This window comes from Oryzias melastigma, linkage group LG14 (genome assembly GCF_002922805.2).
Source record: "Oryzias melastigma strain HK-1 linkage group LG14, ASM292280v2, whole genome shotgun sequence".
Taxonomy (NCBI): Eukaryota; Metazoa; Chordata; class Actinopteri; order Beloniformes; family Adrianichthyidae; genus Oryzias; species Oryzias melastigma.
This window is the reverse complement of record NC_050525.1, coordinates 25053622-25067070: the sequence shown is the minus strand read 5'-3', so window position 1 is coordinate 25067070 and position 13449 is coordinate 25053622. Positions and strand designations below refer to the sequence as shown.

General features: G+C 39.4%; 1 protein-coding gene across 12 annotated transcripts in view; it reads left to right on the top strand.

Moving 5' to 3' along the window:
• The window catches only part of ncam1a (neural cell adhesion molecule 1a), a 368133-nt gene that overhangs the window by 325386 nt on the left and 29298 nt on the right, over positions 1 to 13449 (top strand). For 5 of the 12 annotated variants that reach the window (XM_036215208.1, XM_036215209.1, XM_024263371.2 and 2 more), the window contains 2 exons: positions 3589 to 3713; positions 6724 to 6904. In XM_036215208.1, the coding sequence (XP_036071101.1) occupies positions 3589 to 3713; positions 6724 to 6904 (306 nt within the window). Of the gene's footprint in view, positions 1 to 3585; positions 3714 to 6723; positions 6905 to 12980 lie in introns of all 12 variants that reach the window. The other 7 variants (XM_024263349.2, XM_024263344.2, XM_024263366.2 and 4 more) reach the window with 2 other exon arrangements.

The window sequence follows — 13449 nt, the reverse complement described above, 5'->3', positions numbered from 1 at the left end:
AATATTTTCAGTTTCATTTTTGCCATTTTCACCACCTCAGTCCATTAATTTCCTAACAACTAAACGCTGAAAATATTTCCACTCATTCTCTTCTTCTCTTCTACTTTTGAACAGTTTTCCTCACAGAAACTGTTTTACCTCTGAATGCCTTTTTCCTTCAATGGTCCAATCAATTAATACAGAATGTAAAACTAAATAATTAATAATCATTTTATTTTAGTTTAATCTCCAATAATCTGTGTAAACGATGAGTAAATAAATATGTATAAGCCGTTATTTCTATCTGCTTTAATGAACTTTAGTTAATATTTTGGTTCCTCAATAAGATTTGACTAATGAGATGTAATCATTCAACTGCCTTTGCAAGGCGTCCAAAATATAGATAAAAGTTTAATGTGTTATGCTAATTGGGCAATACCTTTAGTTTTGCATTGATTTTACTCTCAATCATTTATATATATATATATGTATATTTTCAGAAGCAATGATATAAAGTCTTTATATTATTTCACTAACTCCTGTCTTAATGTTGGCAAGTATCATAAAATTCCTTAAAATGCTGTAAAAGTTGATTTTAAAGAATATTAATCTAAATTGGAAATAAATTAAGTGAAGAATTTGCCCAAAACAATGTGATACAAAATTATTAAGAAAAAAGACTCAGTAAAGAATTTGTCACAACTGCCCTTATGGGTGGATAGGGGCCATTAGAAATATCAAGATCATAGACCGCTCAGTGAACTTTTATTCTTCAGACTTTCTGCGCGTGATAGTGAACGCTTATACAACAAGGAAGAGGTAAAGCTGTTCACACCACCTTCAGGGATATCTGTTCAAGTGGCCACTGTCAGTGAAAAGTCTATAAAGCGTGTATAAGCGTATTTTGGGCTTCCGTTTTCAAAACTCTCGTGTTCAGGTGTCTTTACACAAGTTTCTACCACAGTTTTCAAGCTCTACGTACAAAAGACATGGCCATTCAATGTACTTTGTCTACACATTCTCACTCCCAACTTCTCATATATGGACGAATGGTTTGGGCTCCCTCCACGTCACTTTGAGGACCCCTGATTAGGTTGGGGACCTGGTACAGGTCTGCATTCCGGTACCAGACCTGTACCAGTTTGCGTCGCAAAGGTTGGGAACCCCTGATTTAGTTGGGGACCCCTGGTCTGCATCCCAGCACTAGATCGGTACCGGTCTGTGTCTCAAGGATTTGGGACCCCTGATTGAGTTGGGGACCCCTGGTCTTTGTCCCAGAACCGACTGGTACCAGTCTCCATCCCGAGGGCTGGAGACCTCTGATAGAGTTTGGGACCCTGGTCCGCATCCCAGTACCGGATCGGTACTTGTCCTTGACCTGAGGATCGGGGACCCTTGGTTTGCATCCCACTACCAGACTGGTACTGGTCCTTGACCTGAGGGTTTGGAACCCGTGATTGACTTGGGGATCCCTGGTCAGCGTCCCACTACTGGACCCATACTGGTCCTTGAACAAAGGATTTGGGAACACTGATTTGTTTCCAGTACCGGATCGGTGCCAGTACACGTCCCAAGGGTTGAGGACCCCTGATTGGGTTGGGGACCCCAGATCCACGTCCCATTACCAGACCGGTACCAGTTCACGACCCGAGGGTTGAGGACCTCTGATTGGCTTGGGGACCCCTGGTCTGCGTCCAAGTACTGGATCGGTAGCAGTCTGGGGACCCTTTTTTAGCATCTGTGACCCGGTACCAACTGGCCCTCAGACCGGTACCAGTTCGTGGCCCAGAGGTTGGGGACCCCTGATTTAATGGGAAAAAGACAATGAGTTGGAGACGCCCAAAAAGTGATGTGGAGCCAAACGAACGATACATCAATATTTGACGAGCTGGGAGTGAGAATGCGTTGACTTTGTAAGTTAAACCAGGTTGAACTTTAAGCTACTCAGGGACTGGGATTTGGCAGTGATGAACGGATGACGCCCCCTTTGATTCATGAAGTGCAAACCGTTCATAGAGGAGGAATTAATAATTGCGATTTATGGTTGTCTGGAATTCTATGACATCATATCTTTGTTTTATCGGAATAGAGCTGGGAAAGAGAAAGATTTGCTAGATTAGAACATAACATATGAAACTGGACACCAAGAACAAGTCAGGGAGATTACTGACCCAGCCACGTTGACCGTCAGTCAGTAGCTCGCTGCTAATTGGCGCTAATTGGCTCAAACTAACAAAAAGAAACAAAGCAAATGAAGACTGCCAAGATCCAACCCCAAACTAAAATAATAAAACCCAGCAGTATGAGACTGAGGAAATTGGTTGTTTTCAAATAATATCTGAAGATCAATGGATCCAATACCCCCACTGACAGACATCTGCCCTGTTCTGTGTAGCTATCAGTTGAGTTTTATCTTCACGGATTGATTGGACTCACAGGGACCCGTTGCATGCAAAACAGTTTTCTCTTTTGGTTGCATGGTCCTTCAATGTTGCACATCTCTGTAAAAGCGGACAGTCCTCCCTGCATGTTTCTGTGTCATTAATGTCGTTTGTCTGACTCAACCTGTTCCTAATCCCACTAGATCTATTAACACATTTTAAAACGTTCATAGCGTTTGCTGCGTTTTGTTTCTTTTGCATTAGAAATTTCAGCATCATGTGGAAGAAGCTGCATGCCAATCTGTAATGGAAAACTACAACATTTTTTTCACCCACATGCATGTTTCTGAGGTCGAGAACGGAGCTGTTTCTGTCATAATTACAGGGCGGCACCTTCTGTCCATTCTAACGTGTCTTTTCTGTGTTGTAGCTGAAGATCTTTTCACGACGCTTATGATTAACCAAGTAAAATGCACTGACGTGTCTGCCTTCAGGATGCTGCCGCTCTACTAACCCCTTTACTTCCAGCATTTTTCTCACTCTGTTGAAACGATGCTTCGCCTTTGCTTGATTACTAGATATTATCATGCTTTATCACAACTACTAAACTAGTTTTTGCACCTTTGGAAAGTCGACTTTTTACATGTTTGTAGAAGTTTGTGAAACATGTACATTCTCTTTGGTTTTCCTCCAAAGAAAATATTTTAAAATCTGCTCAGCATTTTGCTTCTATATCCATAACAGTGGCCAAACTAGACTTTAACCGCCGTCTCCATGCACAGAATCTCCCTGACCTCCGTTCCCACGACTGTGTAAATGATATTAAAAGTAAAATGCTAACTTGTTCAATCAAGGCCTTTAAGGCTCATTATCTTGTGGCCCAGTAGCCATTACTCAGGAGGACAGAGCCGATAATGAGGAGCCTGGATGAGAGCCGCACAAAGCCCACGGCTCCTTCACATTCTTCTTTAATGGACATTTCACACTGCTCTGTGTTTTAATCGTACAAAGTGCTTTTCTGATGTGCAGTTCCACTGCAACAATAAAAAACGCACAAACAAGTTGAGTTTTAGAGCAATTTGCCACTGCTATGGATAAAGTTTTTTTGGGTAACTACTAAAACAGATGTTCACGATCGGGTCTCTATTTTGAATCACTGAGATTAAAAGTACGCTTGAGTGACGTGGGAAGTGCTGAATTCTCATCCTGATCCTGGTTTCCTGTGTAGGAGAGCCCAGTGCGCCCAAACTGGAGGCCAACCTCGCAGAAGAAGGCAATTCTCTGAGGGTGACGTGGATCAAACAGGACGATGGCGGTTTGCCCATCATTCATTACCTGGTCAAGTACAAAGCTGTGAGTGTACCAATATCTCCTTCCTACAGAACTTAAAATGCTTAAATACTTATTGGTAGTTGAAATGTTGATTTTAACCTTCGTCTTTGGGTTACCATCCATAATGTTTTTGGGTCGTGTTGTAAATCAGCTTTAAAATAAAAACTATATCCTATCATGCAATTTTATTCTCTTGGTTATCTAGTTCGGCTTCTTTATCCATGAAAATGTTTTTGGTTTTTTGGGGGTTTTTTTTCCTGTGGGTCTCTGGGCCTTTAAAAATATAATTACGCATCTAGATATTGATTAAAAACAGAAAAATAAACCTTAAGAGATTCATATACATAAAACAAAGATTAGTGTGTTACTTGAATTTTACTGAAGGGTTTAGAATATGTATGGGTCAGCTTTGACCCATACATATTTTTTTCAAGAATGTGCAAAAATATATTTAGATATTTTTGTCTGTAATCCAGACGCACTGGAACGTAAACAATTTAAACCAATAGAAATCACGTACGTCTTCCAGAAGTATTAGAAAACTAGACCAGAGAAAAGTCTTTGTGTGTCCGGACATGTCCGAGTTTGTTTATTTGGATATTTGACACTTTACTGGACAGATGAGCATCTTTTGAAGTTCACTTGATTGGGAGAGGAGGTGGCTGTTGGTGAAATCCACTAATGAGATTAGTTTTGACTCTAATTACTGCTTTATAAAGTTATTTTACATAACCGGGTCAAAACCAATCCTAAGACCTGAAATGACATCATTTCAACCAGAGCATTTTAGAATAAAAAAATAGAAAGATATAAAACTTGAATTTTGTTGAAATCAAAGTTCCTGAAAAAGTCAAAATATGGAATAAATTCATCTTAAGGAATTTTTGTATGCAATTCAAAACTTAAAACGGGTCGATGGCGACCTTAACCCAAGACTAAGGTTAAAGTGATAAATCAATGCTTTATCCCTTGTGTATCTCATGGGGTCAAGATGACCCCCCCCCCCCCCCTTATATTGATGTGTAATCCCTCCCATGACAAATGTGGACCATGTGGAATGTCTACCAGTGAAGATAAAAATCTTTGGGGAAAAAAGAAGTTAATTGCGCTGTCTTGTGGGGTCCAGATGACCCTAGAATAGCAAATTGGGTTATAGCATATATGTCCAAAGACCGGCTCGTGGGCCAAATACGGCCCTCGTTCGTATTTCTATTGGCTCGTCATAAAATCAATAATATACAACCCCCAGTCTGTTTTTAAGAAGTGTGAGTTTGATTTCTTGATTGTGGTTGGCTGAATTATATTATAGGTCACACGTGTCAAAGTCAAGGCCCGGGGGCCGGATTTGGCCCTCCGGGTAATTTTATCCGGCCCTCCAGATCATGTTATTTTATTGTTATTAATGGCCCAATGTTATCTTGTGCTTATTTCTAACTTGTATAATTTTACATAATATCTTTTTTTAAGTAGAGTAAAATATTGAAAGTTATTTAAGGTTTAAGTTAATTTATTCTGGAATAACATTCATGCCGTTTATAATTCATAATTATAAGCACTTTGTGATTTTATCTGTGAAAGGTGCTCTATAAATAAAATGTACCTACTTAAAATGTTATGGTTTCAAAGTTTTAAAAATTGGCATTCTGTTAGCTTTTTGGACTATTTTGGCATTTACTAAGATTTTTTAGGCTATTTTGGAGGTTTTATTTCTTAGTATTTTGGGGCTGTTTTGGAGTTAGGCTAATATTCACAGGGGGTTTTTGGGTTTTGGATTTTTTTTTACTGTTTTTAGAGGTATTTTGAAGTTTAGCAAATTGTTCTGCTACAGGCCAGCTGTTTTGGCTAACCTACGTTTTTTTTTTTTTAGTTTTTAAGCCCATTTGGTTGATAGGTAATATTTTAGCTAGCTATTAACTTCAGCATCTTCAGCGGCCAAATTCAGCTTACAGCATTCACACTAGAATTATCACAGGTAATGCTATATCTCTAATAACATAATTATATTAAAAAGTTACAGTTTTAAAAATGTAGTTTAATAGTGTTCAATAAATGTTTATCCTGTTCGGCCCGTGACCTAAGGTGTGTTTAGGATTTTGACCCGTTGTGTGATTGAGTTTGACACCACTGTTATAGAACATTGTAAATCGGTGGCAACCACCAATCAGAATCACACAATAATTTGGGTAAAAATGTATTTAGATTTATTTCCTTTTATGTGAAACAATTAAAATGATCACATTTTAAAGGAATTGTGTTTTTCTTTCTTAAAGTTTAACCATGTTTTCAACAGTTTTTTCTACATTAGTATGAATAGCTTTTAATCTAAACAAATGTCTGCTGGTTTAGAAAATAACAGGAAGTTTAGGTTTCTGACAATAAAACGTCATGTTTCCATAACATAAATCATAAGTTATTTTTAGTTTGATGCAAAAAAAAAACATTTTATTTAAATCAGTGTCATAATTAATGTCTACAAAAGTGATGATATTTATATTATCTTTAGCTGTGTTTGCATGACTCATGAGAATGTTAGGAGAAAAGCCTGTATTTAATGTTATGCAATCATTCTTTATGAAAACGTAATTAATACTTTATTCTTATCTAAAAATATTCACACAAAAATGAAGTGTTTGCATTTCCAACTGAGATGTAGTTTGTGAACTCAGTGAAAACTCCTTTAGTTTTTGATCATGAAGAGACTACAAAGCTGCAGATCTTCAGGCAAATACTGCAAATACTGCATTATACTATACTTTCTTTGTTAAACTTGCTGGATTTTAATTAGGCTCTTATGAGCTGTTTAAGCTAAAGTTTCTGTTGCAGAACTGCCTGAGACCCATGTTTTCTTTACAGTGCAAACAAATACTATTAGTTTAGTTTAGTTTCTTTTAATATTTGCACTTATTTTAGTGTAAACTGCCCCACTTCCTGTTATGCCTACATGTCTAAATCACCTCTTTATGATCTAATAATTAAAAACATTTAAATGATTTATTACTAATAATTCTGGTTTCTTCTTGCCCTTAAACAGAAGCACGTCCCTGAGTGGAAACCAGAGATCCGCGTCCCGTCGCTGAGCGAGCACATGACGCTGAACGGCCTGGCCTGGAACACGGAGTACGAGGTCCATGTGGTGGCAGAGAACCAGCAGGGCCGATCCGACCCCGGCGTCGTCTCCATCAAAACAGCAGCGCAGCCCACCGCCATCCCAGGTACGACTCCCATCATCCCACCGCAGCATCCACACACTCAGCAGCTGCAGAGCACGGCGGCGTCCACTGTGACCTCACATATGGAAAAACTTAAACAAAAAAACATTTTAGTGATGTGAAATGAGCACAAAATAAAATGCAAATATTTTTCCAGCTAATATGTAGATTTAAACATTATATCATTAACTATAATTGATATTTAATTATTTTAAAAGTTGTGTTAGTGGATCTATTAAAACAAACCAAACATATTCTGACCTAACGAGAGAAAAACTTTATGTTTTAACCGTCCTTCATGTCGAATGTTAAAGCCGTGCTCAGTTCTCATACGATCTGGAATGTTTTTGTCTGATTTCTAAGTGTCACAGTTCCACAGCCTGTGCTCTGTGGTTGTGTTTAAAGTTAACATATCACAGCGGGCTGCATCCCCGACCCACTACACCTGAGTTACCTGAGCAGCATTTCAAAAATCATTCCGTCTTTTACCGTCTCCGCTTCTTTAAATTCATTTTCTCTCTGTTGTTTTTTTGTTTTACTTCATTCATCAAAGTAACTTTTGGGTTACAGTAGAAGAAGAAATAAATCTAATCGCATTATTTTAGTAAAAATACAACAGATTTTTACACTCTGTGGTGCAGTTTTCATCTGAGTTCTGATCAGAGAAGAAGCTGTGAATAAATGTGAATAAATGTGTTACACTAAATAAGGAAGAAATATTTTCCCACAAAAGAACTCCGTGAGTCCGTTTTTGTAATTTTTCGTCGTCCTTAATCGCTACTTTAAAGACATTTGAAATGATGAGTTGCAGAAACATGCAGAGTTGTTTCATTACAGCAAAAATATTATTTAAAGAAAACTTTCAGCTTTACCAACTCTAATATGAGAATAAAAACTTCAAAAAATGATTGAATTTTAACAATTCGTGCTGATGTAGATCTAAAACAACGTCTACACACGGAGAGAGCTTTGTTCGTGAGAGTTTGTTCCCAGGACCAGAACCAGTGCTGATCTACGTCTGGAACAGATACTGATGTGCATCCAGTGCCGGTACAAACCCGCATCGATCCGCATCCAGAACCGGTACCGATCTGCTTCCAGAATTGGTACAGCATCCAGAACCGGTACCACATCCTTAACCAATATTAAACTGCGTCTAGTACCAATACTGGTATCGACCCGTGTCTGGTACTGACACAAGTCTGATACTGATCTGCATCCGGCACCAGCAGAGACCTGCATCCTGTACCAGTTTGGTACCGGTTCAGGAACCGGTACCAATCTGCGTCCAGAACCGATGCTGATCTGTGTCCAGTACAGATTTGTGCCCGGAACCCTCATCAATCCGTGTCCAGAACTGGTACCGATCTGCTTCCAGAACCAGTACGAATTTACGTCTAGAACCGGTATCAATCCATGTCCGGAACCGGTACCGATCCATGTCCGGTACTATCCGGGTTTGGTACAGGTTAGGATACCGGTACGGTCTGCGTCCTGGTTCCGGTTTGCGTCCCAGAGATTGGGGACTCGATTTAACTGAACATCCGTAACATCAAATCCACCGAGCTCACATTCTTTCTGCCGCCGCTACCAGCCCCGGTGGGGAACCACTCCGGGCCGCCGGGGCGTTTATTGAGGCCCGGGCCGGCCCGCGTACCTCCTCGATCGGAACAGAGACGCCATTTCTGACCCAGCCGTCTCGCCACGGCGCAGACTACCGGCTCCACAGTTCCCACCTGAGGAATCTGAATCTGAATCGTTCATCATCAAACACGTCTCTGTTCTAATCATGAATTACTGCAACAATAATATTAATACACAACAAAACGGTCTCCTCACAGACACGCGTGTACTCTTTCTGTGTAGTTCCTAAGTTATTAGTGCATAAACATAGTATTTTATATATTAAAGCCTGTCATCCCCCTCCTCTAAAGAGTGGAGGGATGTGCAGATATTTCTAATTAGACTAAATATTTAAAAACATCATCAGACTCTCAAAGTAAGGATGACTTTGGCTAAAGAGAAGGAAGCACCACAAGAATGTTGTATTTAATAAAAAAGATAAACGTCTCAGAGACTTAAAACCTCCAAACAATTTGTAGTTATTTTGAAGTTCAATTAAAAAAAACGAAAGTGCCACTTTCTATTCAGATCCAAAATCCAACTCAAGTGGAGTCTTAATTCTTCACATATTTCAAATCTTTTGATAAACAGCCTAAGCTTGTTGCTTTGGAAATGAGAAAAAGAAAAGTCTTTCAGTTTTCAAGGCCAAAAACAAGCCAGGATTTCACATGTTCACCGCCTCATCTTGTCCGTCACTCATGAATCAAACGTTTATCTCCCGTTTTGTCTGGTCTGCTCCCGTTTCCATTGAAATCCTGACCAGGTGTAGCGGCTCCCGCAGCCTGACCTGAACCCGGCTGTGCGGCCTCCTCCGGAGGGGATGCAGCCCTTCCAGCCTTTGCATGACGCCTTTTGAAACCCGATTAATATTTTTCTGTGTTTTTAACTGAGACGACTAAAAGGCTCTTGCTGCCAGCGCATGGCAAATGAAGAAAGTCCCCATTTTCTTTTCATGTGTTTTGTGGACAACAGCCACATAGCAGCGGGAGGTTTGGATCACTCAGAGTTCCACCAGAGGTTCACGTGGGCTTCTGCTCTCAGTCCAACGATTGCTAATGATCGCTGACATTTAGGGCTTCCTGTTAAGAGACAGTTTCTGCTGTTTTTGTTTTCTTTTATTTCATTTACTTAAAGATTTCTGGGGAAAATAGGGTTTATTTTTAGCTACGACATGCGCATTCGGTCCTTAAGATTCCATTCCAAACTCGCAGCTGTTTCTCGTAATATTGACTAAAAACAGCAGCTGCAGCGCAAATCCTCAATTTGCCTGGACTCTTTAGCGTTCGAGCGTTCTGTTTTGCCCTCCGTTCTTCTCTTATTTTGTGAATATGATTTTAAAAAAGTATCATAACTAAAAGTTTGGATAATTTTAGATATATTTTTTTATTTTTCCAGATCATTTTAGCACACGTGTGTCATAATCAAATAATTATCATTTAAAAATAATTTGTTATTAATGGTCTAATATTATCTTGTGCTGGTAACATATAAACTGGATATATTTATCCATTATTAAGTGTAATTTTTCATTTAAAATGTATTTCTGATTTGTATAATTTTGACAAAATGTATTTTTGTAGAGAGTAAAAAATATTGAAATTTTTTTAAGGTTTAAGTTGATTTACTCTGAAATAATATTCCTGCCCGTTTGTATTCATAGTTGAGTAATAAGCTAAGTTATTAAGTTTTAAAAATGTAGTGTTCTGTAAATGTTTATCCTGTTCGGCCCGTGTTTTGGATTTTTGACCCCTGTGCGATTGAATTTAACACCCCTGTTTTAGTACATATTTATAACAGAATATATATTTTTTAATAAAAAAATTTGAATAGATCTAAAAAAGTCATAATATGCTCAATACAAGCCAATAATGAATGTTGCAGTTCCTCTAAAGACCACTAGAGGCAGGCTGAACGGGGGAGGTTCCACCTAAAATGAACCTGTCTGCTTTCTGATTTTGTTGCTTCTTTAAAAAATTAAGGGAATCATTTTCTTTCAAAATTTTGAATATTTTAGAGCCAAATTTCTGCATTTTAAGGTTGTGGGGGGTTTTGTTCACAACGTTTATTGGCTACTGGATTGTCCAATCAGTGAACTTCTAACTTCTGCCCAATAGTTGAGTGGAGTGAACTCTGGTTGATGTTCCCGTCCCGCTTTAGGTTTCATTTTCCCAGAATCCAATGGTGACTCCAGTCTGTCCAGTGCGTATATGTCTATGGTATGGACAGAGGAGGGGCAGGCCCAGTCTGGTGATTTATCCAAATCTCCCCAGCTAAAAGGCTGAGACTAAAATCAGACCGAGAATAACTTTTGGAAGGTTTCACAGCATGAGGTAGTCCATTCAGCCATGTCTCCATAACAAGCTTCTGTGTTGGATGTTTGGTTTAGCCTGGGCCTTTCTCCCCTCCATGACCAGTGGTGTAATGGTGGCCGAGCACATGCCCACTTCCCCATTATTTGTCCTGCGTGTCCCTGCAGTTCTGAGGTGTTTACTGCAGCCAATGTTAAAATTATTGAACATTAAGCTTGATTTTTACTCTTTTTGTAATCACACCAAACAGGATTCACGCAATAGTCCTAAACCTGCTTAAATGGGAGGAGCTATCAGATGCCAGTTGTAATGTAGTTTTAATCAGGCAGATGGTGAGAAATAGAAAAATAAAAAAAATAAAAAAATAAGTGTCTTTTTTTATGATGATAGAAAGACCGACACAGTAAAGTGCATGTGTCAGTGTGTGAGGCGTGGGCGGCCGCTGCCTCACCTGCCACTGTCCTCTATGTTTTAACAGGAAATTTGGAAATTTGTTACTTTTTTACCAAAGAAATGTTGAAAACCCATAAAAAATCATATTAGATTTTTATTTTTAACAATGAAAAATAATATTTATCTTATTTATGTATTTGTTCAGCTTTATTTTTCAGGTGAGGCACTGGCCTCACCTGCCTCCCCCGAGGCGATTACCATCCACGGACATTTACCCATCATCCGTTCAGAGCTGGTGATCCTCCCTGTCGCCCGATTTCATAATGGCGTCATCTACGCCTGTCCCTTCCACCACGTGACCTCAAAATGTGCCAGAGCGGCCACCAATTGATGTCAACTTTTAAAGAAAATTGTCAGTTTTTTGTTAAATTATTACTTTTTCGTAAAGGGGCCATACCATGACTTTCTTAAGCCTTTCAGAGTGAACTATGTCCATATATATGATCATATATTACCTTTGGAACACTAAATTATTGATCAAAAATGAGTTTTTTTCCTACGACTCGATTCCTGAGGCTCCACCTATTTCATGATGTCATCCTAGAGCCCTGGTTTCGGGAGCGTGTGTTTGTTTATGGAATCAGAACAGTCTCATAATTCAGAAATGCACGAAATCCCACGAAAGTAAAAATTCAAACTTCTTCAAAGATGGATGCACATACCACATATCTGCTTTTAGTAGCCCTAGACATCGATACTCTAGTTCACGACACAAATCGTGCACGACTGAGCTCCAGAAGGAACAGCTTTTGTTTGTGCCCAAAATAGACATAATTCATGCCTATTATTAGAAAAAGGAAGGTCATGAACGCCAATAGATTTTTTATAAGGGCTGACCTTCTAGGTTTTGATCAGTAGAAAATGAGCCCAAATGGTTCTTTTACTGTTAAAGGTTGCCCACCCCTGGTATGGTATGGCCCACCTGCCGCATTTGTTGAAAAACTTGAATTTAATTTCACTGGGATATCTGACCGTAGCATAACATTGAAACTGGACGTGAATCGCGTTCGGTGTGAATACAGTCATTTGAACATTTTTTTTCTTGTAGAAACTAGTTTTGATAAGGAGCTAAATTGCAACATTTTCTGATAAAATAATAAAAAAGGAGTGAATTTTCCTCATTAATGGGGAAAAAAAGAAGATTTTTCTCTCCATCTTGGCCTCCAAAGCGGTGCATCCCTGAAGTTTGAAATTACACCACTGGCCATAACTAACGAGAGACGACAGGCGGATTGTTGCAGATGTCTTTTTCCATTCAGGTCGTCATATGTCTCAGCCTAAACTCTAACTTTGCTCCATGACTGATTTTTTTAAAAACTGCCAAAGCAGAGAGAGAGTGTTTGAGGAGTTTTCTGCATTGATGTCTTTCCCTTCATCTCCCTCTGTTACCTTCCACCCATCCATCCATCTGCTGCACCGCTAACACGCTTTTTGTTTTGAGTCTCTGATGACTTTTCTGATGTGGAGTTTTTTGCATTTCTGACCTGTGTCTCTATATCTCTCCCTCTTTTCCCTCTTTCTCTCCTGCTGCTCTTTTGTCTTCATGTGTGATCTTCTTGGGCACCTATGGACCATGACATTGCCATACGCACAAATTCCTTTTTTTATTATGATTTTCTTTTACCGTTTGTGCTTCTTTTTTCTTTGACCTGTCACAATTGATTTGTGGGATGAAACTGGTTGAATAACTTTAGCCACCCTCGGGTGTCAAAGCGTGACATGCAGTCTGGCCTCTCTCCTGCTGTCCGTGCTGACTCTTCTCTGGCTCTCATAAACTGATCTCATTCGAGGAGGAAGAGGATGCTCTGAGCCTTTACAATCTCTGGGTCCAGACTCCTTTGCTTTCTATGCCTTTTGACCCTTGTGCAGTCACACACAAGAATGGAAGAGAAAAAACAGACATAGGTTTCATGATGTTATTACAGGGTGCTCAGTATTTGCTTCATTCTCAAATTTGGGGTTCTTTTTTCCGTCATGTTTATGGAAGGATTCAGGGAGGGGAGATTGGAGGGTTTGAGACATTAATCCTAACACATTCATAATGCCTTAGTGTGATCTGAAAGGGGTGACGATAGGATCGGTACCTTACCCTGCTGAAGTCGCTGCGTGCACTGTTGTAAGTGGACCTGGCAGTTGGAACTTTGGTTCGTGCCTGTCCGGCAG